Below are 27,045 nucleotides of genomic sequence, written 5' to 3'. Positions count from 1 at the left end.
TGATTTGATTCCTGTGTGCGCGCGCACATGTGTACTCATGTCTTCTACTCTTCTCGTATCTCACTGTGTGTGTGTGTGTGTGTGTGTGTGTGTGTGTGTGTGTGTGTTTGTGCGTGCGTGCGTGCGTGCATGCGTGCGTGTGTGTGTGTGTGTGTGTGTGTGCGCGTGTATGTGTATGTGTGTGCGTGTGCGTGTGCTTAGTGTGAATTGAGATTCTGCAGCAGTGATCATAGACTATAAAGTTAACAAGTGTCCCTTTCATTGGTTAAAACACTGAACTGTTGTCTCTTTCTCTGTCTCTCTCTATCTCTCTCTGTGTATGTCTCTCTCTGTGTCTATCTGTATGTCTCTCTCTCTCTCTCGCTCTCTCGCTCTCTCTCCCCACCATTGCTTATATGTGATCAGGGAGTAATCAAATAATAATCCATTACATAGGCATGTCTGGAGTCTAAACACACGATTTACTCCAACAGTATATCACTCAGTCAGTAATACAACACACAGTGTTGTGCCTGAACGCTTTCAATGAATGATCGTTCATGGATATTTGGGGCGAACGTCGAACGATTTTGCGCTCATTATGGCGTAGTGAACGGCGCTCGTTCGCACCTCTTTGAAGTGCTGTGTGTGCGTCGCATCCTTGTCCAACAGTAACACATGTCTGCCAAGTAAAGCTTGACTTAACCAGTGTTCACACCAAGAAAAAACGCACGCCGTAAAAGTGCATAGAAACGCAATTCTGTGCGCCTCCAGTCCGCGAGGCTGTTGTTGATTGACAGTCACTCTGTCCCTGTCATTTCACACAGACACACCTACACTCAGAGCAGCACTGCTTTCATTGGCTTCAAGAGCTCACGCACGCACAAGATTTGAATAATGTTGGTCGCGACAAAATTTATTCAAATTAAATGTGTCCCGCCAGTTGGATGGGTGTGCTCAGCGTGAAATTGGGCGTTTTTTGCCGTATCGCGCTTGACGGGCTGCACGCAATTCTCCATTGGAAATGAATGGGATGCGTGCGCTCACACACACACAACACGCGGTCTGTCTGAATAGGGCTTCAGACTTCGTCATATGACGTGTTTTGTTGCCTGCCGAAAATAGTGGATCTGCAAGCTCGCAGCGTGTCATCACCACGCAGAAACTTGCAGGATGTGGGACGTTTAGTAACATCTGTCTTCACAATATAAGCTTATCTGCTTTATGAAAAGGCTAATGTTGCATTGGTCGTGGCTCACGCGTACACGCCGCCCCGAATCTCTTTCAGCAGGAGCACGCGCACGGACATTTAGCGAAGTAAAACAGCCCCGAAGTTCACACCTCGACAACGTTTGCAGGGTGATTTAGCAAAGGGACAAGCCTGTATGCAGACTTGTTAACTCTTGTAGAGTAGTTGTTTAAGCGATGGGCTCGTGACGTCAGTAAATGACTGTCCACTCAAACATCGAATCCCCAATGCAACACTGGATAAGACAGAAGCAAGGTTTGACACTAAGGCACTTGCCCGTCGGGCAAGTACAGGAAAAGTAAATCGTCCATTATAAAAGGATAGGTGAGCACTTATTTCTTCACTTTCTCTGGCTGTGCGATAAAAATGTCATACTGCACCTCGATACTTACAAATCCAAATACCTACATAGCTATGATTGAATATGTCTATGGTTTCACACTTCTTTTACATTTTTAAGTGTAGCGACAGTACAAACAGCACATTATAGGTCATCAGTGCTCTTATTTGACAGAGCGCACTGGCCATGTTCAGGTGTTTAGACAGATATCTGTTGTTGTCTTTATTGACGGTTGCGTCCCCTCTCAAATGAACACTTGCCCGGTCGGGCAACCTGAAAGTAAACTTCACCTGTCCAAATATTTACCTGCTGGGGCTAGAAGCAACGTAGGATTTGGTGGAATTTCACTTTGCAAAGGGGTGCATGAAGAGTGGGCACCTCAATGTTGAATTAGATTAAATAATTGCTGTGTGTGGTTCTATATGGGCTGTGTAAATAATTTGGATAAATAATAGCTCGCAGCAACATATTAAACATGAATAAATAACTAGTTCATTTTAAAATACATGTACAGTATGTAGCAACATATTTGTTTTTGTAATTTTTGAACGATATTTGACCTTTTTCAGAAAACTTAGGTCAGGCCTAAATGGGTTAAGTTTGACTCTATTCCACAGATACTGTAGGCCTTTACATTTTGTGAAAATGGAAGAACTACCCAGAACTCCAGAGTTTTACAAACACAGGACATGATGTTATTGCCTCTGCCTCCATGAGCCGAGCTTGCACTGGCCTGACCACATACCTGAATTAATAATAATAATAAGCTTTATTTGTATAGCACCTTTCATAACATGAAATGCAGGGGCTTTACAGAGAAAGAATAAAGCATGTTTTGCAGAGAAAGTACAAATAATTAACAATTATGAGTTAAATTCATTAAGTTATATGAACTAGACTAGAGGAACAATGTTAAATATCTAAATATAAAAAGAGGTTGTGCATCAGCTTTGGGTTTTCTCTGTGGAGTGCTAGACCTAAAGTCCAGTACAGGGGTTTTCAAAGTGGGTGACGGGGCACCCTGGGGTGCCATGACTGCAGTCCAGGGGTGCCGCAAGATTTTCAGTCAGTTCTAACCAAAATGGCTATTATCTGAACGTTTATTATCTCAACGTATCGTCACTGTCGGGGAGAAACCTCGTATCTCCAAGTTTCAAATTTGTACGTCATTTGGTAAAGCAAAGCCGTGCTTCATCATACAAGACTGTCACACAAAACTAGTGAAAACAGCCAATCTACAAGCACACAACGCCTCGCGATTGGAGGCGTTGTGTGCTTGTAGATCTGCTGTTTTCGCTAGTTTAGTACATTTTATAGATACAAAACGAACGGTTTTGGACATACAAGGTTTCCACCCGACAACAATGCTATAAATATAAGGTGCTGGGAGTGAAAATTATAATGTAGGGGTGCCTCGGATTAAAAAAAATATATTTATGGGGTGCCCTGAGACAAAACAGTTTGAGAACCCCTGGTCCAGTATACATGAGTGGGAATGAAACGTTCCAAAAAGGTAGCACATCCAAAACTTCAAATCAATGGAGGACAAAGTACTCACATTTCCACTTTTTTTTATTGACACACACCAGCAAAGAGCACTTAGGCGTTTCGGCTATGAGCCTTCATCTCACATAGATTCAACTCACTTTATAGAAAAAGGTCAGAGTTCACCTACAGCTGAAATCTCAAGTTAATCACTAAGGTCCAATTACTTGTGACAAACACTGGTTTTATATCAATGGTTCTCAACCTGTGGGTCGGGACCCCCCAGGGGGGTCCCCAAATAATGTTGGGGGGTCCCCAGATGATTAACTTAATGTGAAACACTGTTTTCTCACTCAACAGTAAACAAACCAACATAAAGTTTAAGTGTTTAGAGGGTTTCTGCAAATTTCTGAAGTGATAATTTAAGGACTTTTTAATTAAACATTAAACATTGGCCAAATTGTCAAACATTAGAGGCAGAAATTGTGAAAATAGCCGTTGCGAGGTGTTGTGAGCATGTAGATCTGCTATTTTCACAAATAGAACCGTGTTATACAAAATGTAATGGCTCAACACTTAGTGCTTGTTAGGGTGGGGCGTCCCCTGTTAAAATATGATTATTTTGGGGTTGCGGGCTGAAAAGGTTGAGAATGAGATTATTATGCATCGTCATTATGCATCCAATAAACAGTGAGGCATCAAAGACAGTCTTAACCCAAAATGCATTTTAGGCCATAATCATCATTCAGTCCATTGGGTGTCATAGTATTGAGTGTGTATATCCACTGCATTTCATTTCTCTCTGCATGGGCCAGTCTCTTTAGAATATCACTCTCTCTGGTGGGCATCACCATTCTCTCAATCCCAGTGAATTTTAATGAGGAGGGTGAACCATAATTTGCTTCAGCATAGTGTTTTGCAATTGCATAATCATATTCTCTGTAGGGATTGTAGTTTTGTGCTCTGCTATTCTTTGTTTGAGGGGTCGTTTAGTTTGTCCTACGTATGCTATATCAGGGGTCTTCAACGTTTTCAGGCCAAGGACCAATTAGCTGAGAGAGAGATGAAGCAGGGACCCCCACTACATATTGTATGAATGTGTGATGCAGATTTTCATCAATAGAGATCGATTCATAGATGTTTGTCAGCACTGTCATCAGTCTACTGTATGTTGGATTTGTGTTTTTAGTTAAAGGACAACTCCGCCCTAAATCACTTCTAGGCTCATGTTCCTACTTATATTGATCCAAAAATACTGTCCATGGGGTTTATTAGGTAGAAATGCCCCTGTTGTCCAGTTTCCCCAGCAGAACGCAGCAGCTGTCACAGCATAGAGTGGAGCCTATAAGCCTATCGCTTTTACACTATTTGTTGTGTTCAAAAGTGATTTTCTTTTTCATGAATGTGTTACTAGTTGTTATTACAAACACATCCATGGCTTGGTTGTCCCACACAAGCCACCACAATCTCATAAATAATGTTTTGGGGTGAGCATTCGGCACATGTGCCAATCAAAGTGACTGCACTGGCCAATCACAGGGCATCTTTTCCGGGACTTCGCAAAACACATAAAAGCATAACATCTATTTAGCAGAGTGTGATGGCTCGTGTGGGACAGCGATGACATTGATGTGTTTGTAATGACAACTAGTACCACATTCATGAAAAATAAAAACACATTTGACCACAACAAATAGTGTATAGGCTTATAGGCTCCACTCTATGCTATGAGAGCTGCTGGGTTCTGCTGGGGAAAGTGGAAAACAGATGCATTTCTGCCTAATAGACCCCATGGACCGTATTGTTGGATCAATATAAGTAGGAAAATGAGCATATAAGTGATTTAGGGCGGAGTTGTCCTTTAACTTGACCTTTCACTTTCACTGCTCCTTTTTATCTCTACACCAAACCTATTTGCTGAAAATAGCAGATCTACAAGCTCTCAATGCCTCGCGCTAAGCTGACTCCTTTTCAAGTGTAGGAGCAGCGGTTCTACTCCAAGTTTCTCTCGGGCGACTTCTCACCCTATCTCTAAGGGAGGGGTGCATCTCTCCACTCCGACATGTCTCCTTTCCGACATGTCTCCATTCCGACACTAACCCTATCTCTACCCCAACCCTAAACCTTAGGCCCATGGGGAGTGTCGCCACTCCGACAATAAGAAGTCCATTTCGGAGTGGCGACATGTCGGAATGGAGAGAGCCTCCCCCTAAGGGAGATACCAGCCACCCGTCTGAGAAAACGAATTTCTGCGGCTTGTACCCGCAAACTTTATCCGGCTGATCTCCTTCTCCGTCTTCCCCTTTCTATCATTCGTAAACAAACCATCCCTATTCTGAGGGGCACAGTATTAGCCAAATATTGCAGATCTACAAGCTCAAATATGAACTTGTAGATCTGCTATTTTTCGCTATTTTTGGCTAGAGTTCTCCTCAGAATAGGGATGCAAGGGTTCAAGTTGTTAATTTAAAAGAATAATCGTACCACAAAGATTTGGCGGCCCCCCTGTAGTAACTCTGAGGACCCCCAAGGGGTCCCGGACCCCCTGTTGAAGACCCCTGTGCTAGACCACAGGGACATACAGCAGCAACATGTAAATCACATGTGTTGATTTGCAATTGATACATTCACTTATATAGGGATCTTTCTTCCAGTGTGGGGATGATTGAATGATTTCTTATACATGACTGTACCTTTGATTGTGGGTTCTCTCTTGAATGCAACAAGGGGTGGGGATTTGCTGAGGTCCTGCACAGATGGCTGTGGTTGTATCCAGTAGTGAAACAGGCCTGACGTGGATCTTTATGTTTTTGGTGCAAATAAGCGATCAGAGCGGGAGGTGTTATTGGTGCATTGTATGGCTTTCTGAATAGAACTGGAAGAATAGCCCCTGTCTTTAAACTGAGCACTCATCATGGTTTGTTTGGAGAGAAAGTCGTGTGTGTGTGTGTGTGTGCGTTTTTTGCGTGCGTGCGTGCGTGTGTGCGTGTGTGTGTGTGTGTGTGTGTGTGTGTGTGTGTGTGTGTGTGTGTGTGTGTGTTTATATGGTCGGTCAAAGGGTCCGAGATTAGATTACGCCGAAGAATGCGACCCCCTAAGGGCTGAGTGGTGTGTCGTCCTCATACGGACATACCTACACACTCGGTCACTTGTTGGAGTGCTTGGCACCGCTCATAAATCAACTAAAAACAAGAGTTAAGAAATAAGGCTGCAAGTCTTTTTTTTTCCTTAAGATATCTTTGGGGGGTTTTTAATAGAACAGTCGGTGGACAGGACATAGGGAGAGAGAGACGGTGAGTGACTCGAACCCGCGACACGCTTTCAGGCATCAGAGCCTATGTGGTATGTGCCTGGACCGCTAGGCCAGCAGGCGCCCGAGGCTGCCTGTCTGAGGTGTAATGGGAGGTTATTTCAAGTCGTCGGCCCGTAGAAGCAGAATGCTGAATTTAGTCCATGGGCCATACGAGTTGTCGGTATCAAAAAGGTGGCAAAGGTTACCATGCATTTTATAAAAGCTCTATATCTGTAGATTATATTTTGGTATGATAACCCTTTCTGAGACACAGCTAAATTGGTGTTATCAGCCGCTAGAGTTGTTGTCCCATTAACTTTACATTACAGGAAAAAAAAGCTAAAAATGTATCTGCTTTAAGTAGCATAAGAGGGGTCAAACTAGGGGGTTTTCATGATGCTGAATCCATTGCAAGCATCTGTTTTGCACGAAAAACATCTGTGGGGCTAAAACGCCCCCCCCCACAAAAGTGTGAAAAGTGATGACTCATCACTTTTCATCACTAAACCATAGTCTTGTGGGACAGTTTTTAGCCCAAGGAATGTTTTTTGTGCAAAACAGATGCTTGCAATGGATTCAGCATCATGAAAACCCCCTAGTTTGACCCCTCTTATGCTACTTAAAGCAGATTCATTTTTTGCTTTTTTCCCCTGTAATGTAAAGTTAATGGAACACCAACTCTAGTGGCTGATAACACCAATTTAGCTGTGTCTAAGAAAGGGTTATCATACCAAAATATAATCTACGGATAGAGCTTTTATAAAATGTATGGTAACCTTTGCCACCTTTTTGATACCGACAACTCGTATGGCCCATGGACTAATTAGGGTGTTGCCATCCTGGTTTAAGCCTTTGGAAAGGTGGATGGGGGATGATGAAGTCATTACAGGTTTGGTTGGAAGGGGCGAAGGCTTTCAATGGGGTTATCAGCTGAGAACCTTATCTGATACCAAACCATAACACATGGAAACACATCCAAAACCTGTGAAATGTGTTTCAATGCACAGCACTGTTAACATTGTTCTTGTAGTGGGAAAAGAGCTATTGAGCTATTTAAGCCTTAGCCGAGAAATAGATGAAGTAGAGGCCCATCACTTTTGTGTTCTCTAGTATCTGTGTTCATAGACCTGTACTATAGGGGGTCCTCAGAGTTACTACAGGGGCTGCTGCAAGGATTTTGTTTTACCACTTAACAACTTGAACCCATCCATCCATCTTCAACCGCTTATCCGGAATCGGGTCGCGGGGGTAACAGTTCCAACTGAGACTTCCAGATGTCCTTATCCTGAGCAACTTCCTCCACTCCCTCAGGGAGTATACCAAGGCGTTCCCAAGCCAGTTTGGAGATATAATCCTTCCATCTCGTCTTTGGTCTGCCACCGGGTCTCCTCCCAGTGGGACAGGCATCGAGGACCTTCCTAGGAAGGCGCTCCATACTAGATGCCTGAACCATCTAAGCTGACTCCTTTCCAAGTGTAGGAGCAGCGGTTCTACTACAAGGTTCTCTCGGGTGACTGAACTTCTCACCCTATCTCTAAGGGAGATACCAGCCACCCGTCTGAGGAAACTCATTTCGGCCACTTGTATCCGCGAACTTTCTCCGGCTGATCTCCTTCTCCATCTTCCTCTTTCTCTCATTTCCTGAATAAACCTTCCCTATTCTGAGGGGCACAGCATTAGCCAAATATTGCAGATCTACAAGCTCAAATATGAGCTTGTAGATTTGCTATTTTTGGCACAGAGGTTTGTTGTAGAAGTGAAAAAATAGTACAGAGGCAAAGGTCATGTTTTGGTCACCTTTTTTATTAATTTTAGAAATAGTTAATCTTCTAGTCAAGGGGGGCAACGGCTGTCACAAGTTGATGGAATGTATGGCGTGCACGTGCTATTAAAAACATATTTTAACTATTGCTTTGATGCTCATATTAACCTTGGGAAGTATTGTCCTTGTGTGTTCTTGTATTGTAAAAAAAAAAACAGCAAACATTTACTTTGCTTCTGGGGGTCCCTGGAACAAACTATTTTGAGATTGGGGTCGGCGGCCAAATACATGTCATTTTTGTGACATGAAAAAGTTTGAGCACGAAAACTTTTTTTTTTTCGTGAAAATAATATATTTAGAATCTACTTCAAGTCTCAATGAATAGTAGGACCTCAATGGAAACCAGTCAACAGCACTTGTTTGTGGAAATCCTTTTAGACCAAGTACCATTGTTTCCTGTTGAGATTGTCACATTTCCTGGGGCAAGCTGCCCAGATCACACATGTCACACGTGTCTTCTTATTTTTTCACTCTCAAAAAGCGCATGCAATGTAGTGCATTTGAAACTACATTGCAGTGCACATCATGGGGTTGATCGCTGCTTGTCTCCTGTGAATTGTTTTATTTTTATTTTTGTTTATTTTCTGTTTATTTCGTTGCGGAGTGAGGTCAGCAGACAAAGTGACGTGAGTGAGTTAAAAAAACCTAGGTGAAATGTGCCAATCTCAACAGGAAACATCGGTATATGGCTGACTCGTGCTTTTTGCATTTCTGTCTAATAAAATATTGAATCAATTAAAAAAAAGGGTAAAAATTCTGTTTGACCTTCATACCAAGCTAAATACCCAATCTCTGAATGAAACAATGGATCAGTTCAATGGGGCAGTCATTTCAAATGTCAGCCTTTAGACCATATTGCTTTAGGCATATTAGAGTGCAAGTCAAATGTTTCATTATAGGCTATTAGCGATCACATGCCGGTCGTTAAACAACCAATGCATTGACCACATGCGCCATGCACGCCAGTGGTGGAAAAAGTAAAAGTATCAATACCGCAAAAAGTATTGGCATCAAAAACTTAAATTACCAAAAGTACCATTTCGCAAGTAAAATATTTTCAAATATCCCTGGAATGTCCCTTGAAAAAAATCTTTTCAGATGGGGGGTCTGCGGTACATGTAATTTTGGGGGTCCTTGACATGAAAAGGTTTGAGAACCACCGGTCATAGAAACATACGATTTTCAAAAAACCTCTTAATGGGTTAAAGCAGGGGTCTTCAACAGGGGGTCCGGGACCCTTAGGGGGTCCCCAGAGTTACTACAGGGGGTCCTCCAAATCTTTGAGTGATAGAAAGTTTTTTTCTCCTTTTTTATATGAACCACTTGAACCCTAGTGTCCATATTCTGGACTGTAGCCAAACATAGCAGATCTACAAGCTCACTGTGAGCTTGTAGATCAGCTATTTTCGGCAAAGAGGTTTCGTGTAGAGGGGAAAAAGAGCAGACTAAGTACAGAGTGAAAGGTCAAGTTTATTAAAGGCCCGCTGACACGCCCCAAAATTATAATAGTATGATACAGTAGGTCACGTGGTCTCTCTGAAAACAGTCTGAAATAGTCTGAAACTCATGTCACAGTGTAATCTGCCCCTCGCCCCCCAACAACAGCTGACCAGTACAGTAAGTAGTCTAAGTACAGTCAATTAATTTGATTGGCTTATAATTGCGCACTCTCACAATGACATCATAAACATATTAAGATTACTTTTTAAAGTGACAGTACCCCTTTAGATGACAGTCCTACTTTAAGTATTGACGGTTCAAGTGGTTAAATATCTGAAAACACACATTGAACATGAATCCAAAATACACTGATGATTGTGCTGTCAAACAATGAAACTATAAGGAATCTATGAACAGCTTGTGGGGGTCCCTGCTTCATCTCTCTCTCAACTAAGGGGTCCTTGGCCTGAAAACGTTGAAGACTCCTGGGTTCATGCTTCTAAAAACATACTTTTTTTCCCCACCACTGACTAAATGACCCTTGGTGTGTGTGTCTGTCTGTCCTTCCACCCCCTGCAGGGCCAGCTGTCTCTGCTGCAGGACAAGATCGACCGCTTGGAGCGCCTCCTCGCTGAGAACAACCACATCATCTCCAACATCCGGGACTCGGTGGTCAACCTGAGGGAGCAGGGGGTCCGGAGAGGAGGGGGGGGAGGAGGAGGTCTGGAGGCGGGGAGGCTCTTCCAAAACAAGAGCTCCCCTCCTGCCCTCCTGCCGCCCGCGCCTTCGGTCCTCCCCGTGGACGCCGAGGACTGCAAGTTCGCGGCGAGAGACGCACGGACGCCGTCCGACGGCGTGCAGGTGAGACTCGTGTTTTTGTATAGCCTCTGTACCCAGGCTTTTATTTTACATTCGCGTTCGGCTCAAAAAGAAAAGCCATGGCTAACCTGCTGAAATGTCTAGAATGTTAGAGAGGCAGGGGCTGGAATTTCCAAAAGGGCATTTTGGTGGAAGCACCAAAAATAGCAGACCTCCAAGCTCACAACGCGTCGCGCTGCAACGCGTTGTGAGCTTGGAGGTTGGCTATTTTCGGTGTGTGAAACCACACTGAACTAAGCATAACCAAGTCATCACTGGAGATGGGGTGAATGGCATGGATTTCTACACAGAGAGGGCAATTCTTTCAACATAAGATGCAGCATTCTAGTTCAGGAGAGTTTGGACAAGGCAATTCTATTGAATGCTGCCTTCAGGTATGGCATGGAAAGAGGGCATTTGCATTTCTTTCACCATAGTAAAAATTGCATTTATGGTCTGGAAAGGGCAGTTTTAACAGACAGATAAAAGGGCAGGGGCTCAAGCCCCCTTTGGTGTCTACCGTTGTTTTGAGTTGAGATTGGCACATTTCCTGGGGCAATCTGCCCAGATCATCATCCATGTCTTCTTCTTCTTTATTAGTTTTTTACTCTCAAAAAAGCATCTGCAATCTAGTGCATTTGAAACTACATTGCAGTGCACATCATGGGGTGATCACTGCTTGCCTCCTGTGAATTGTTTTATTTTTATTTTGTTTTATTTTATTTTTATTTAGTTGCTGAGTGAGGTCAACAGAAAAAGTGACATGAGTGAGATGAAAAAACCTGAGTGAAATGTGCCAATGACAACCAGAAATATCGGGTATGTGTGCACATGCCTGTAGTCAACCTTCCATTTCCCCAATGCTCCAGATGTTGTGACGTCAGGGCTCTAAGCTGTGTGCTATGGGGAGCGGGGGTGGGCCATGGGGTGGGTGCACATAAACTATAAACCTAGCCTTAAAGGGATATTCCACTTTCAAAAAAACTTTTGGTCATGTTATCTTCTACTCAGGCTTTTGTGCACACCCTGGACAGATTTTAGTTTGCATGATTCAATATTTAGGTAATTGATATTCATTTTATCCAGGGCCCAATCCCATACAAACCCATTGTAACTTCAAACTCCATTTTAACTATGATAGATTCATCAAAAACACCCGTCTTTTTTCTGGTGACTGATACTTCAATCCTAATGTGAGCTGGACATGTGTTTTCTATAACGTTTTTCTTTTATTTTTAATAATATTTTATGTTATTATATTTATTATTATTTATTAATATAAAAACAAATGAAAAGGCTTTTCGAAAAAAAAAAAAAAAACGGGGGGTAGATCGAGTCTCCAGAAAAAAAAAGAAAAAAAAAATATATATATATATATATATATTTTTATGAATCTATCATAGTTAAAATAGAGTTTGAAGTTACAATGGAAGCTTGATTTCAGACTCAGCTCACGCTTTAGTCTGAAACTGTGCCGTATTCGGAATGATTTCTGGGGGAGGGACTATTGTGCGAGCGTGCACGGGCGCTACCGCGCGCGAGTGATCGCGACGCAAGGGGATCGCGACGCACGGTCGCGGCTTGTGTGTGTGTCTCTGTCTGTGTCAGTGACTGCTTCCACACAGAACTGTGACTAGAAACATGTAATCAACATTAACAGCTTGGTGAAATCAGCGCGCACGCGTGTGTGCCTGCCTGCCTGGTGTGTGAACTTCGTTTGAATCGTTTCAACTGCTGCGTGGATTGGATATTCGTTAGACCCACACCCATACCCCGCGCTCATTGGAGGAGCCGCATTTTTTGGTTGGGAACTGCCGATTCATTTACTCAGCTCCAGACCAGAGAAACAATCCACTCTGAGAGTGGGCGGGTCTATGGTCTGGAAGCAGGTTATTACAATGGGTTTGTATTAGGGATGGCCAAATGGAGATTTTTTCTTAACCGATAACCGTAAGGCCTTATCAGTTAATTAACCGTTAAGGAAATGTGTTCAAAAATGCGCTATTTTAGTGATTTTAAAAAGGAAAATACACCAGTTTTTCCCCATAATAAAGTGCCATATTTACACATTAAAAACAATAAAACTAGGAGAAACAAGAATACAAATGTTTTCTAAAAGAAATGTGTTTTTGCAAAGAAACGGTGGAATTGAAATGATCAGTCTGTAATGTGATGCGCTGTCGCCAGGCACGTGCGCATATACAGCAAAGGGGGCTGGAGCCCTTAACTTTTATCAACAGAATTCTCCACCAAAAGGCCCTTCATCCCATGCCTCTCTAACATTCTGTGCACTGACTGCACTCCCTGGCTGTCGCCTAACAAAACAGCCGCAGCGAGATGCTCTTATGTAGAGCAATAACTTTCAATCGTATGACTTTTGGAATGGTTGAATCGGCTAAACGGGATGTCCATTTCATGCATTTTCTTATCTCTCGCTCGTGTTTTGTGTGTGCTGATGCAGCGATCATTGAATTTGCGACTCTGAGCTTTGTTATTTTCGCATATCCTACTCTGTAACCAAGACGACTTTAGCGTTCCTCAGGTCATCAACATGTAACATTAGAAAGTTGTGTTTTAAGCTCTTCTTAAACGGGATTCAATGTGACGGTGGTCTGTTTTGTAAAATCCAATTGACGACGGAGCATTTGTTGAACAAGTCATCGTGTACGACTCCAAATCGAGCAGCGTCGCAGACTCGCAGTTGCGTGAATGCGTGGATGTTACACAGACATTGGTGTCCAGAAATGTGTGACCACAGCACGTATAGTTGCATGGTTGATGACTTGATGTTGCCTAGATATTGGTGTACGGGGCTTTTGGTGTGACACATGGGTTGATTTCCTTTTTCTTTTCTTTTTTATCGGTCAAAATTTACCGTTAGTGCTTACCGGTAACCAATTTCTTATCGGTTTAACGGTAACGGTTAACTGTTGGCCATCCCTAGTTTGTATAAGAAGGGGGCGTGTCTGATAAAATGAATATTAAATATCTAAATACTGAATCAAGCAACTTAAAATCTGTCCAGGGTGGTCACAAAAGCCTGAATAGACGATAACATGACCAAAAGCTTTTTTTATCAAAGTGAAATATCCCTTTAAGTGGTTAATAAATCTACTGTATACATATTGCCTCTAACTGTATGAATGTGTTTGTTACAAACCCTGAGCTGTGTGTCGGGTTCTGCTGCTGTGTATCGTTGCTTTTGTTCAGAGTTGCAGGGGGGGGGGGGGTGCTTTTCAAAAGGCACATGGCTGCAGGTCGTCTCGGTTGTGTCACCCGCCCACCGGGTGTCACGTTGCGCGGACGACAAAAACGATGCCCATAGTCACTTCTGGAACAATGTAAGCTTCTAATCCGTTTCTATGACTACAATACCTCCGGTGTGGGTCGGGAGGTAATGTTATGGAGTCGTTTTCCTTTCTCTCTTATTTCACTGCTCAAGCACATCAGAGATTACATAACCTGTGGTCCCCGACCCACTAGTGAGCCTAGTGAGACACAAAGGACAACTCCAGACTACATAACTCAAGGTGATTTATATAATTATCGGCCAATTAAACATTTTACCAGTCAATGGCTTGCACCATACCGGCTAACGGAAACCCTGCTGTGAGGGTCCTTAGGCTGTCACGATTATGACATTTTACATGACAATATAATTGCGATTAACGATTTAATTGTGTCTTTGTTGTTGACAATTACATTTCTGTTTGGCTTTTAGGCTTTGAAGTTGCACATGGCAGATATTACACATAACCAAAGAAATTACTGACATATTTATACTTAAAGAGAACATTGATATTGGAAATGGGCGTTCTACAAGCTCACAACGCGTCGCATGTTCGTGTTGTAGATCGGGGGGGGGGGGGTTATGCATTTATTGAAAGACAGTAGATCGACAGGAAACGGGGGGAAAGACACACAGCAAACCTCGGTCGGGCTCGGGAGTCAAACCAGCGACCTGCTGCAGGCTACACAAAGCCTATGTATCTGCGTTTGTACCTGTAGGCTATCGGGGCGTGCCTATTTCCACTATTTTTGACCATGTTTCCAAATATATGAAAACATTTCAACATGGAAACAATTATGACAATACTTGTGACAGGCCTGGGTCCATGTCTCAGCCCCATACAGCTGTTCTGACTCCACTGTGAGGGTCCATGTCTGAGCCCCATTTCTACATTTCTAAAAGGGCCTTTGGTGAAAATATTGAAAATAGCAGACCTCCAAGCTGCGACGTGTTGTGAGCTTGGATGTCTATTTCGGTGCTTGAAACCACACTGAAGTCACAACTGGAGATGTGGTGTAACGGCATGGATTTCTACACAGAGAGGGCAATTCTTCCAACATAAGATGCTGCACTCAAGTTCTGGAGAGTTTGGACAAGGCAATTCTCTTGAATGCTGCCTTCAGGTTAATCAGGAATGGCATAGAAAGAGGGAATTTGCATTTCTTTCACCATAGTAAAAACTGCATTCATGGTCTGGAGAGGGCACTTTTTACAGACTCAAGCCCCCTTTGATGTCATCTGTGCACATGCCTGCCACCTGGTCTCTCAGGTCAACCTGACCCCCCCCCCCCCCCCAGGCCGTCTGTCCTCAAGAGCTTTCAGTCGCTCTGCCCCTCTCCTCTGGAACTCCCTCCCCCCTGACATCAGAAATTGACTCATTCTCCATATTCAAAATCCACCTCGGAACTCACTAGGGATGGAACGATATGAAAATGTCACATCACAATTATTGTGAGAAAATAAATCTCGATTTACGATATTATCCCAATAATCAAAATCCATTATCCTGGGGCGGAACATTTGCCAAAAAATAGCTGATTTACAAGCTCAAACATGTCACGTTTGCGACACATTGTGAGCTTGTAGATCGGCTATTTTTTGGCAAAGACATCAACAAGGCCTTGATCTGCATTGGAAAAAATATTTAGACCTTTAAACTTTTAAAACAATACGACATAGGAATATATAAGGTCGCAGCAGAGGAATAAGGAACATGTCCATGGTTGCTGGACCACAGAAAGCCGTTTCAAACCAATTTAAATATGAATGGACTGTATTGGCCTAAACGACAATAACCCATGACTACAAACACCTTATTTGTTATGTTAAATAGCAACTGATTAAGTAATGTACGTCTGTGAATGTCTGAATGAACAGGGGTAGTAGCGACGCAAAGTGTTGTATTTCAACTCTGCTTTCGACTGCAGGCTGTGGGCAGGGGCGTCACAAGGGGGGGAAAAGTGGGACTGACTTACCAGGGCCCAAGGTGGAAGGGCCTTAATTATTTTAGACTATATCTATTGAAAAATAGCAGATATACAAGCTCATAGCGTGGCACCGAGTGCCGCGCTGCGAGCTTGTAGATTTGCTATTTTTGAAATCCCACGATGAAGAACATTCATGTGGGCCCACAGCGGATCCTTGTACCCAGGGCCCAGAATTTGGTGCGACACCCTTGACTCTCCCTCTGCGGCTCGGCAGCTAAACTTCGCGAACATTTCACGTCAGAGATATCAAATGTTATAGCTTTATAAGCAATCGGCATGATAAGAAACATGTAGCCTACATTTGAAGCAGTTTATTCTGGTTGGTTGTTTGTGTAATGGAGAGTAATAGCCTCTAAACAAATCAGTGAAAAGTGAAAACGGCTCTGTAGGTCCAGCAGACAGGCGATTTCCTCATTCTGCTGTTGCGTCCTTATATATTCCTATGTCGTATTGTTATATATTTTTTAATGTGTAAAATCCGCTGTATGTCCATTCAAGTGAATGGTGCGGCTGTGATTCTGGTCGGAGGTCTAGGCGGAGAGGTGGGGGCGCGGCCTCCGTGATTGATCCATTATAGAGGGTTTAAATGGTACCGGATATGCAGCTCTGCAAATAAAAAGTGAATTGATCCCAGTGCATGACGGAGGACGATATCACAATAAATTTAATCTCTGTGATACGATTATTGTGAGTGTTTTTTATCACGATAAACGATAATATCACTTAACATCCCATCCCTAGAACTCACCTGTTTAGGCAGGAATATGCCTTACCGAATTGTTGCTCTGCTGCAAACTGTGCCATTTTCTGCTCTTTAACTGTGATTTTGTTATAACTGTTTTAAATTGTTGTACGGCGACCTTGAGTGCCTTGAAAGGCGCCTTATGAATAAATAAATATTATAGATTACATGACATGCCCAGAATAGAGACTCTATAGGGGGTTCTTGCGGCTCTATTCTAGTTTGAAAGTTTGGCAGAAAAAATTATAATAATAAAAACTAAACGGTAACTAGCATACCTAGACCCTGGTCGACTAAGAAATGGTGACTTTTTTCCATAATAATAATAATAATAATAATAATAATAAAGGTTTCTACATAAAACAAGTGTTCAGTCGATTAATGCGAATGCATTGTTGTGTTTTTAGTTTTATTGTGTATTATCATTTAATGGATGCGTATGACATGGTGTGTGTTGTTGTTTTTGTGTACCTTCAGTTAATGGACGTGTATGACTTGCTGAGTTTCGACAACCCAGACGGGGGGGTGTGGAAGCAGGGCTTCGACATCACTTACCAGGAGGACGAGTGGGACAAGCAGCCCCTGGAGGTCTACGTGGTCCCTCACTCTCACAACGACCCTGGTATGCAAATGAGCTCATGAATATGCACGTATGCAAAGGATCTCGTTGATATACTGCTGTTTCACTCAATTAACGAGAGACAGCCGCTGGCCGCCGCGTCCACGTCCATGGACGCGGCCGTGGACGCGTCCATGGACGCGGACGCGAAAAAAACGTCCGTGGACGCGAGGCCGCGTCCACGGACGCAAACGGCCGGCCGTCCCGGCCGTGGACGCGGCCGTGGACGCGGCCGTGGACGCAGACGGCCGGGGACGCGGCCGTGGACGAGGCCGCGGACGTGGACGCAAACGGCCGGCCGTGGACGAGTCCATGGACGAGGCCGCGAAAAAAAGGCAGCGAAAAAAGAAAAAAAAGGTGTCTATTGTATGTATTTTTTGATGGAGAATTCAAATATGACCTTCTTTTTTGCATAGGACAACTCTAACCTGCATCAATTGGTATTTTATAATTGCCAATTGTACCCTATCCATCTGAAAAACAAATTGGATGTCTATTGTATGTATTTTTTGATGGGGAATTCAAACGTTACCTTCTTTTCTAGATAGGACAACTCTAACCTGCATCAATTGGTGCATCAACCTACTATCTATCTATCTATCTATCTATCTATCTATCTATCTATCTATCTATCTATCTATCTATCTATCTATCTATCTATCTATCTATCCATCCATCTATCTATCTATCTATCTATCTATCTATCTATCCATCTATCTATCCATCTATTTATTTATACTTCACCTTTAGTCCAGAAGAGAGTTCAGCATCAGGAACTTGCACACATGGAACTGTGTCATGACTGTGTCATGGAGCTAAAACAGGGCTATGTTAAATACTCAAAATGACTCTGATGGACCAATCAGGGTGGTGGTGGGGGGAGGGATCAACAATAGACAGAAACTGGATAATGCTTTGTTAACTGTCCCACCTAAGTCCCTGCTAGTCTGAACAAACATCACCTTCCCTCTCATAACACTACTACTACTACATTTATATAAAGCTGCTCTTGCATTTGAATTCAAGTCTGACACAAGTTAAGGTTAACTTAGGTAGTATTTCATTTTGCTGGCTTTTAGGGTCTGTGTGTGAGTGTGTAGGCTCACAAATTATTATAATTGTCATTAAGTGACTCTATCTATCTATCTATCTATCTATCTATCTATCTATCTATCTATCCATCTATCCATCTATCCATCTATTTATTTATACTTACTGTTTACATTTTCTATAAATATTTATTTCTATATAAAACTCAGTTGTGTGGAGTTATTGTGTGCCTTTTCTTGTAGCTAAAGAGTCCATTTGTTCACTAGACATTAAGTCAAGGTTACTATTTTGAGTTGAAGCTAAGTGTTTTATTGCTTTGTGGTTTAACATGATTTAAAAGGCAAATTCATTGTTATGGTTACTTTAGAAGACTGCTTTTGCATTCATGAGTTAAAAAGAGAGCCAAGCTAATTTAAAGAGTTAAGTTAAAGGAACACAAAACATGACCTAACTCGCTGCCATTGGACAGACAGTTACAACATAGGCCTACTCTTATCTTTCACAGAACAGACAATTATCATTTGTTTTATCTATTTGAGACTATGTAGCTGCTCTATGGGAAATAGAGCATTATATCAGCCTATTCAATTGATAATGACCAATGGGTGCCAGTTTCTAAGTAGTTAACCATATTAACATAACAATATATGTGGCCTAGACATGGATATTGCCCAATCAACTCGTAATCTACAGAAATGTCCACCACATCACACAGTATAAAACTTAGTAGGCTCAGTGGATTCACCTATGTTAAATCATGTCAGGTTAGTTTGGTTCAAGGTTCAAGTATAATAATTTATGAGACAAAAATGTAAACAGCACAAATGTACAATCACATCTCGGCTAGAATGATAACATAAAGTCCTGACTACTCCTTGTTATTGTGGTCCTAAATACTACAATGATTAGTTTGGATGCATTGCTTCTATCATGTCCAATTAAAAATAAATACATTACATACATACAGAAATCTGCCTTCTCCTGTATTGTATTAGTGACATTCATTATAAATAGTAAAATAACAGGAAAGAGCAAAAAAGGCCTCTGTTGTGTCTTTATCTGATCACATGCAATCAGACACTCACACTGCACAGCAATATATAAACTTTATTACAGGCTCAAGGCCCACAGGGTAAGAAGACAATACATTACAAAGATAATAATTTAAAAAAACAACAACAGAGAGTACATTCACAAAGCCCCACCGGAGCTAAAGAGGCACTCATGCCACTCATGCCAGTGTCCACTAATGGTAGACGTGTACCTGACAGAGCTACATCCAGGGTCTGTCATCAGTCTCTGGAACAATCTGAAACAATGTATCTTTCCTGTGGCTGTTATAATGAACACAAACAGATCAGAAAGTAATTTACAACAATGTAAGGGATTCCTTTCTATTAAAAGCAAAATCATAACTGGGTCAAAGTTGCTTGGTTCTCCCCATATAAAGGCATGTAGGTAACAGTAACATGATATTATGTCATGAATGATAAAAGTAATGTTTAAACACTTTGATGTGTGTGAGTTTATCTGGAGACTTACTCAGTCTGTGACTTACAGAGATCTTGATGGTCTTTGGGTTCCACCCGTTCATCAGAATTGCCGCTGGTGCCGTCTAGAGATTTCATCTTCACTTGAAGTCTGGAGTCTATTATGTACAGTGTATTCTGGACAGTTGTGGACACTCTGCAACTAACCTAACCTAACACACACTATGTGTTAATGTTGATCAATATAATAATGTAAAAATACAAAGTTAAGTAGACCTAAGTAAGAAATAGTAAATACATTGTAATAATACATTGAAGGGGAAAATGTAGGAAAACAAATGCAACTCAGCATTGAATTTATGGCAAACATTTTGCTAACCCTTTCCAAATAATATACAATTAAGAAGTGGGATGTTACACTTAGTAAGAGAAAGAATTAATGAAATATTACATTTTTAAAAAGCTAGAAGACTCACCTATTATAGTAACCATGTGAATTGCTAATAATGTTATGGGTCAGATGTGTAAAGATCTATCACATTGTATTGTTCTTTTCAGACTCAACAATAATAATGATGATGTTACTTAAATGCTGATCAATGTGTGAATCTGGCTCTTATCAGGTGTGTGTTTTCTCTCCCTGTCCTGTGCTGTCCTCAGTTAAACCAAGACAGTGCTGTTGTGACCAATGTGGAAAAAGCCTTCAGCTCAATTTATTATCTCAAAGTAGACCAGAGAATTCATACCGGAGTGAAGCCATTCAGCTGTGAACAATGTGGGAAGTATTTTGCTCGGTCTGGACAATTAAAAGATCATAAGCGTTCACATACTGGAGAGAAACCTTATTGTTGTGACCAGTGTGGGAAAAGATTTGTTCAAAAGGGGATTTTAAAAGAACACCAGAGAATTCACACTAGAGAGAAGCCCTATTGCTGTGACCAGTGTGGGAAAAGCTTTACTCGATTGTCTTATCTCAAAATACATGAACGAATTCACACAGGAGAGAAACCATACAGCTGTGTCCAATGTGGGGAAAAGTTCAGTTTAATGGCTGCTCTGAAAGTACACCAGAGATTTCACACCGAAGAAAAGCCTTACTGCTGTGAACACTGTGGCAAACGTTTCACTGTAAAATCTAGCCTCGTACAACACAAGAAGATTCACACTTGAGAGAGACCTTACTGCTGTCACCAATGTGGGAAAAGGTTCACTCTGAAGACGGCTCTGAAAAGACACCTGAAAATCCACACTGGTGAGAAGCCATATACTGCTGTGTCCAGTGTGAGAAAAGGTTCAGTGATATGCATCATCTCAAAGCACACCAGAAAAATCACACTGGAAAGAAACCTTATTGCTGTGACCAGTGTGGAAAGAGCTTTCCTAGACTGGAACATATCAAAATACACCAACAAATTCACACCGGAGAGAAACCTTATATCTGTAACCAATGTGGGGAAAGCTCTGTCAGGTACACGTCTACCGTTAGAGGACACTGGCATGAGTGCCTCTTTAGCTCCGGTGGGGCTTTGTGAATGTACTCTCTGTTGTTGTTTTTTTTTTATTATTATCTTTGTAATGTATTGTCTTCTTACCCTGTGGGCCTTGAGCCTGTAATAACGTTTATATATTGCTGTGCAGTGTGAGTGTCTGATTGCATGTGATCAGATAAAGACACAACAGAGGCCTTTTTTGCTCTGTCCTGTTATTTTACTATTTATAATGAATGTCACTAATACAATACAGGAGAAGGCAGATTTCTGTATGTATGTAATGTATTTATTTTTAATTGGACATGATAGAAGCAATGCATCCAAACTAATCATTGTAGTATTTAGGACCACAATAACAAGGAGTAGTCAGGACTTTATGTTATCATTCTAGCCGAGATGTAATTGTACATTTGTGCTGTTTACATTTTTGTCTCATAAATTATTATACTTGAACATTGAACCAAACTAACCTGACATGATTTAACATAGGTGAATCCACTGAGCCTACTAAGTTTTATACTGTGTGATGTGGTGGACATTTCTGTAGATTACGAGTTGATTGGGCAATATCCATGTCTAGGCCACATATATTGTTATGTTAATATGGTTAACTACTTAGAAACTGGCACCCATTGGTCATTATCAATTGAATAGGCTGATATAATGCTCTATTTCCCATAGAGCAGCTACATAGTCTCAAATAGATAAAACAAATGATAATTGTCTGTTCTGTGAAAGATAAGAGTAGGCCTATGTTGTAACTGTCTGTCCAATGGCAGCGAGTTAGGTCATGTTTTGTGTTCCTTTAACTTAACTCTTTGAATTAGCTTGGCTCTCTTTTTAACTCATGAATGCACAAGCAGTCTTCTAAAGTAACCATAACAATGAATTTGCCTTTTAAATCATGTTAAACCACAAAGCAATAAAACACTTAGCTTCAACTCAAAATAGTAACCTTGACTTAATGTCTAGTGAACAAATGGACTCTTTAGCTACAAGAAAAGGCACACAATAACTCCACACAACTGAGTTTTATATAGAAATAAATATTTATAGAAAATGTAAACAGTAAGTATAAATAAATAGATGGATAGATGGATAGATAGATAGATGGATAGATAGATAGATAGATAGATAGATAGATAGATAGATAGATAGATAGATAGATAGATAGAGTCACTTAATGACAATTATAATAATTTGTGAGCCTACACACTCACACACAGACCCTAAAAGCCAGCAAAATGAAATACTACCTAAGTTAACCTTAACTTGTGTCAGACTTGAATTCAAATGCAAGAGCAGCTTTATATAAATGTAGTAGTAGTAGTGTTATGAGAGGGAAGGTGATGTTTGTTCAGACTAGCAGGGACTTAGGTGGGACAGTTAACAAAGCATTATCCAGTTTCTGTCTATTGTTGATCCCTCCCCCCACCACCACCCTGATTGGTCCATCAGAGTCATTTTGAGTATTTAACATAGCCCTGTTTTAGCTCCATGACACAGTCATGACACAGTTACATGTGTGCAAGTTCCTGATGCTGAACTCTCTTCTGGACTAAAGGTGAAGTATAAATAAATAGATGGATAGATAGATGGATAGATGGATAGATAGATAGATAGATAGATAGATAGATAGATAGATAGATAGATAGATAGATAGATAGATAGTAGGTTGATGCACCAATTGATGCAGGTTAGAGTTGTCCTATCTAAAAAAGAAGGTAACATTTGAATTCCCCATCAAAAAATACATACAATAGACATCCAATTTGTTTTTGAGATGGATAGGGTACAATTGGCAATTATAAAATACCAATTGATGCAGGTTAGAGTTGTCCTATCCCAAAAAGAAGGTAATATTTGAATTCTCCATCAAAAAATACATACAATAGACATCCAATTTGTTTTTCAGATGGATAGGGTACAATTGGCAATTATAAAATACCAATTGATGCAGGTTAGAGTTGTCCTATGCAAAAAAGAAGGTCATATTTGAATTCTCCATCAAAAAATACATACAATAGACACTTTTTTTTTTTTTTTTTCGCTGCCTTTTTTTCGCGGCCTCGTCCATGGACTCGTCCACGGCCGGCCGTTTGCGTCCACGTCCGCGGCCTCGTCCACGGCCGCGTCCCCGGCCGTCTGCGTCCACGGCCTCGTCCACGGCCGCGTCCACGGCCGGGACGGCCGGCCGTTTGCGCGTCCACGGACGTTTTTTTCGCGTCCGCGTCCATGGACGCGTCCACGGCCGCGTCCATGGACGTGGACGCGGCGGCCAACGGCTCTTGCTGCAATTAACACTAGGGTTAATTGGTTAATCGATTCCAATGTGGGCGAAAAACCCATTGATTTTGAGTGTTCCTGCACTCACATAGACTGTAAAAAATATGGACGGTGGGAAGCCATTGGTTTCTATGCTATTCTGGCCAATCATAGGAACTTTTAGTTCTGTGTTGCTTCATTTTAAATTCGGGACAAAAACACCCCTGGCTGGTCATCCCGTAACAACGAAAAGGGGGACGCCTCTCGAATTATAGTAGTAAGATATGGGATGCATCAGCAGTTTGGTAACAGGTGTATTGTATGTGCGCATGGCAGCCCATAGGAATAAACAAAGGCGCACAAGACCTGGCACCAGACCCATGTCCTTCCCAGTCACTGCACACTAAAGTTCAAGTTGCACAATACCTTTATTTATGTTGCTAGCAGGGATTGTTATGCCAATGTTCATGTTTCCTTGTTTTTATTTCTGTGTTTTCTTATGGCTTGAATCAGTACAGGAGTAGCACTCCTAATTTAGTTGTATTTTATACAGTGAAGGCTTTCTGCTCTGTATGGTATTTTGACAATGGATCAATGGATTTGTGAGTAAATGATGTGTTTCTTAATGCAGTGAGTGACTGTCTGGAACTCTAACCTTTAACCCAGTGGTACTTTTTAGCTTGAGACCCAAAATAGAAATTAGACGTTTGACCGGGTCCCAAACTAGTGAAAACAGCAGATCCACAAGCTCACAACGCGTCGCTTCGTGCCGCGTTGTGAGCTTGTAAATCGGCTATTTTCACTACTTCTCAAACATTTGTTGTGTAATTTATGGAATTTCTTAGATTTTTATTTTATTTATTAATGCAATTACTCATAATCATTGCATTTTTTTTATTCATGAAAATCTTTGCTTTTTGGGGAATGATTTTTGAAAATGTTATAATTAAAAAAATAAATTAGGAAACAAAAAATTAAGGGACCCTTCAAAATGTGTCCGCGACCCACAAATGGGTCCCGACCCAGTGTTTGGGAACCAGTGCCTTAACCCACCCGTGAACATTCCGGAAGACCTAACTCTACAGCTCCTACCCAAAACTAGTATTAATCTAGCCTTCATATCACCTCACTTCAAACAAGACTCACCTGTGTTTCCAAAACAAGAATCCACAGAAGGGATTTGGCTATTTTTAGTCTCCATTCATTGAGTGCAAAATCCCAGCCCCATCTACAGGGGTGTCGCACTAAATTCTGGGCCCTGGGTACAAGGATTCACTGCGGGCCCCCCATCAATGTTCTTCATCGGGGGAGGGGGTTTAACCCATTTAGACTGGGAACACATTATTTAGTGCTTTAAATCTTGAAAAATAGCAGATATACAAGTTTGTAGATCAGCTATTTAAAAAAAAACTTGAACATTTGTGCAGGTCTGAATATTTCAAATTCTTCTAAGGTTTTTTGAAAAACCTATGTTTCTATATGTCAGTGGTGCTCAAACCTTTTCATGTGAAGGACCAACAAAATGATATGTATTTAGCCACGGACCCTTCATCTAAAAATATTTAGTTCCAGGGACCCCCAGAAGCAAAATTGGAGTTACAAATGTTCGCTTAAAAATACATATATTCAAAGATTTGGACACATTTTCACGACTTTTCAAATCTACAAAAGTCTACAAGATCTACAAGCTCACAGCGTGGCACCGAGTGCCGCACTGTGAGCTTGTATATCTGCTATTTTTCAATAGCTAAAGCATAAAATAATTAAGGCCCCTCCACCTTGCGCCCTAGTAACCCAGTCCCACTTTCCCCCCCTTGTGACGCCCCTGCCATCTAGCTCACTCTTCCGGTTACTCCGGTTCTGGATCCCAACCCTAGTCAGAACCAGGGGCGTCACAAGGAGGGGGAAAGTGGGACTGGTTACTAGGGCCCAAGAGGTGGAGGGGTCTTAATTATTTTACGCTTTAACTATTGAAAAATAGCAGATATACAAGCTCACAGCACCGCGCTGCGAGCTCGTAGATCTGCTATTTTTGAAAAGTCGTGAAAATGTGTGCCAACTGCCAATCTTTGAATATATGTGTTTTTCTTTAAGCAAACATTTGTAACTCTTTGAGATGGGGGTCCGTGGCCAAATACATACTATTTTGTTTTTGGGGGTCCTTCACATGAAAAGGTTTGAGCACCACTGACATAGAAACAGTTTTTCAAAAAGAAATATGAAAAAAAAAAAACTTTGAAATATTCAAAGACTTGATCGATTTTTCAAAAATAGCAGATCTACAAGCACTCAGTGCCGTGCTATGAGCTTGTATATTTGCTATTTTTCAATAGTTAAAGCACAACATGTGAGTGAATCCTTGTACCCAGGGCCCAGAATTTGGTGCGACACCCCTAGTCAGAACTATAGGGTTGTTCGTATTGATGACACCAGGGATCTCATATAATGGAGATTTGTGGTTTTTAGAGAAGTTATTTGGAGAACCAATGTTCCGACTCACTTCCTCACTCCTCTGTGTCACGGTCACAAAGGGTTTTCCAGGGTCACATTTGACAGGAAAGGACAGAAATACATGACACCCCTGTCACCTTAGACCAGTGGTTCTCAACCTGGGGGTCGGGACCCCCAGGGTGGTGCCCAGATTATTTTGGGGCGTCCCCAGATGATTAACTTAATGTGCAACGTTGTTTTCTCTCTCAACAGTAAACAAACCAATACAATGTAAGTGTATAGAGGGTATCTGCACATTTCTAAAGTGACAATTTAACTTTTTAATACCAAATGACAAATTAAACTTTGTCACATGGTCAAATATGAGAGGCAGAAATTGTGAAAACAGCCGATCTACATGCTCACAATAGAACGGTGTTATACAAAATGTAATGCCTAAACTCTTAGTGCTCGATTATTTTCGGCCTGAAAAAGTTGAGAACCAGTGCCTTAGATCACTGTTTCCCAAACTTTGGGTCGGGACAAATCTTTATGGGTCACAAGTAAATAAATATATGTTTTAATTATTATTATTTCAGAAGATTTTCAAAAGGTAAAAAAAAACAGAAGAAAAATCTGAAATTAAAAATACATTTAATAAATGTTTAAAGATAATTTCATGTGTTGAAAGAAAAAAGAAAAAAAGAAAACAACAACGTGGTGCATCACGACTCGTGAGATTGTAGATCGGCTATTTGGGTCCCGGGGGAGACAGAAACAAAATTAATACAAATAAACTAAAAATCCTGTGATAATAAAAATAAAAATAAAAACTTTGGTATCTAACCTGGGGACAGCTTTCCAGGTCGGACAAAACAAAACCATTAATCAAGTGTGTGTGTGTGCGTGTGTGTGTGTGTGTGTGTGTGTGTGTGTGTGTGTGTGTGTGTGTGTGTGTGTGTGTGTGTGCGTGCGTGTGTGTGTGCGTGTGCGTGTGCGTGTGCGTGTGTTACAGGCTGGTTGAAGACCTTTGATGACTACTACAGGGACCAGACACAGCACATTCTAAACAACATGGTGGTCAAACTCAGTGAGGACAGCAGGTAAACTATTGCTATCTGGGCTTGTCCCACATACTGTATCCGACAGGGCTCTTCAACAGGAGGTCTGGGACCCCTAGGGGGTCCTCAGAGTTACTACAACGGGACCGCCAAATC

General features: G+C 41.5%; 1 protein-coding gene across 1 annotated transcript in view; it reads left to right on the top strand.

The window, feature by feature from the left end:
• man2a1 (mannosidase, alpha, class 2A, member 1) overlaps positions 1–27,045 on the top strand; it is an 81,458-nt gene that overhangs the window by 2,257 nt on the left and 52,156 nt on the right. Inside the window, exons 2-4 of the mRNA XM_080732213.1 lie at positions 10,187–10,468; positions 16,962–17,106; positions 26,844–26,931. Coding sequence (XP_080588339.1) covers positions 10,187–10,468; positions 16,962–17,106; positions 26,844–26,931 — 515 coding nt within the window. The remainder of the gene's footprint in view (positions 1–10,186; positions 10,469–16,961; positions 17,107–26,843; positions 26,932–27,045) is intronic.

This window comes from Nannobrachium achirus (assembly GCF_963921795.1).
Source record: "Nannobrachium achirus genome assembly, chromosome: 8".
NCBI classification, from domain to species: domain Eukaryota; kingdom Metazoa; phylum Chordata; class Actinopteri; order Myctophiformes; family Myctophidae; genus Nannobrachium; species Nannobrachium achirus.
This window is presented reverse-complemented; position numbering and strand designations above follow the sequence as displayed.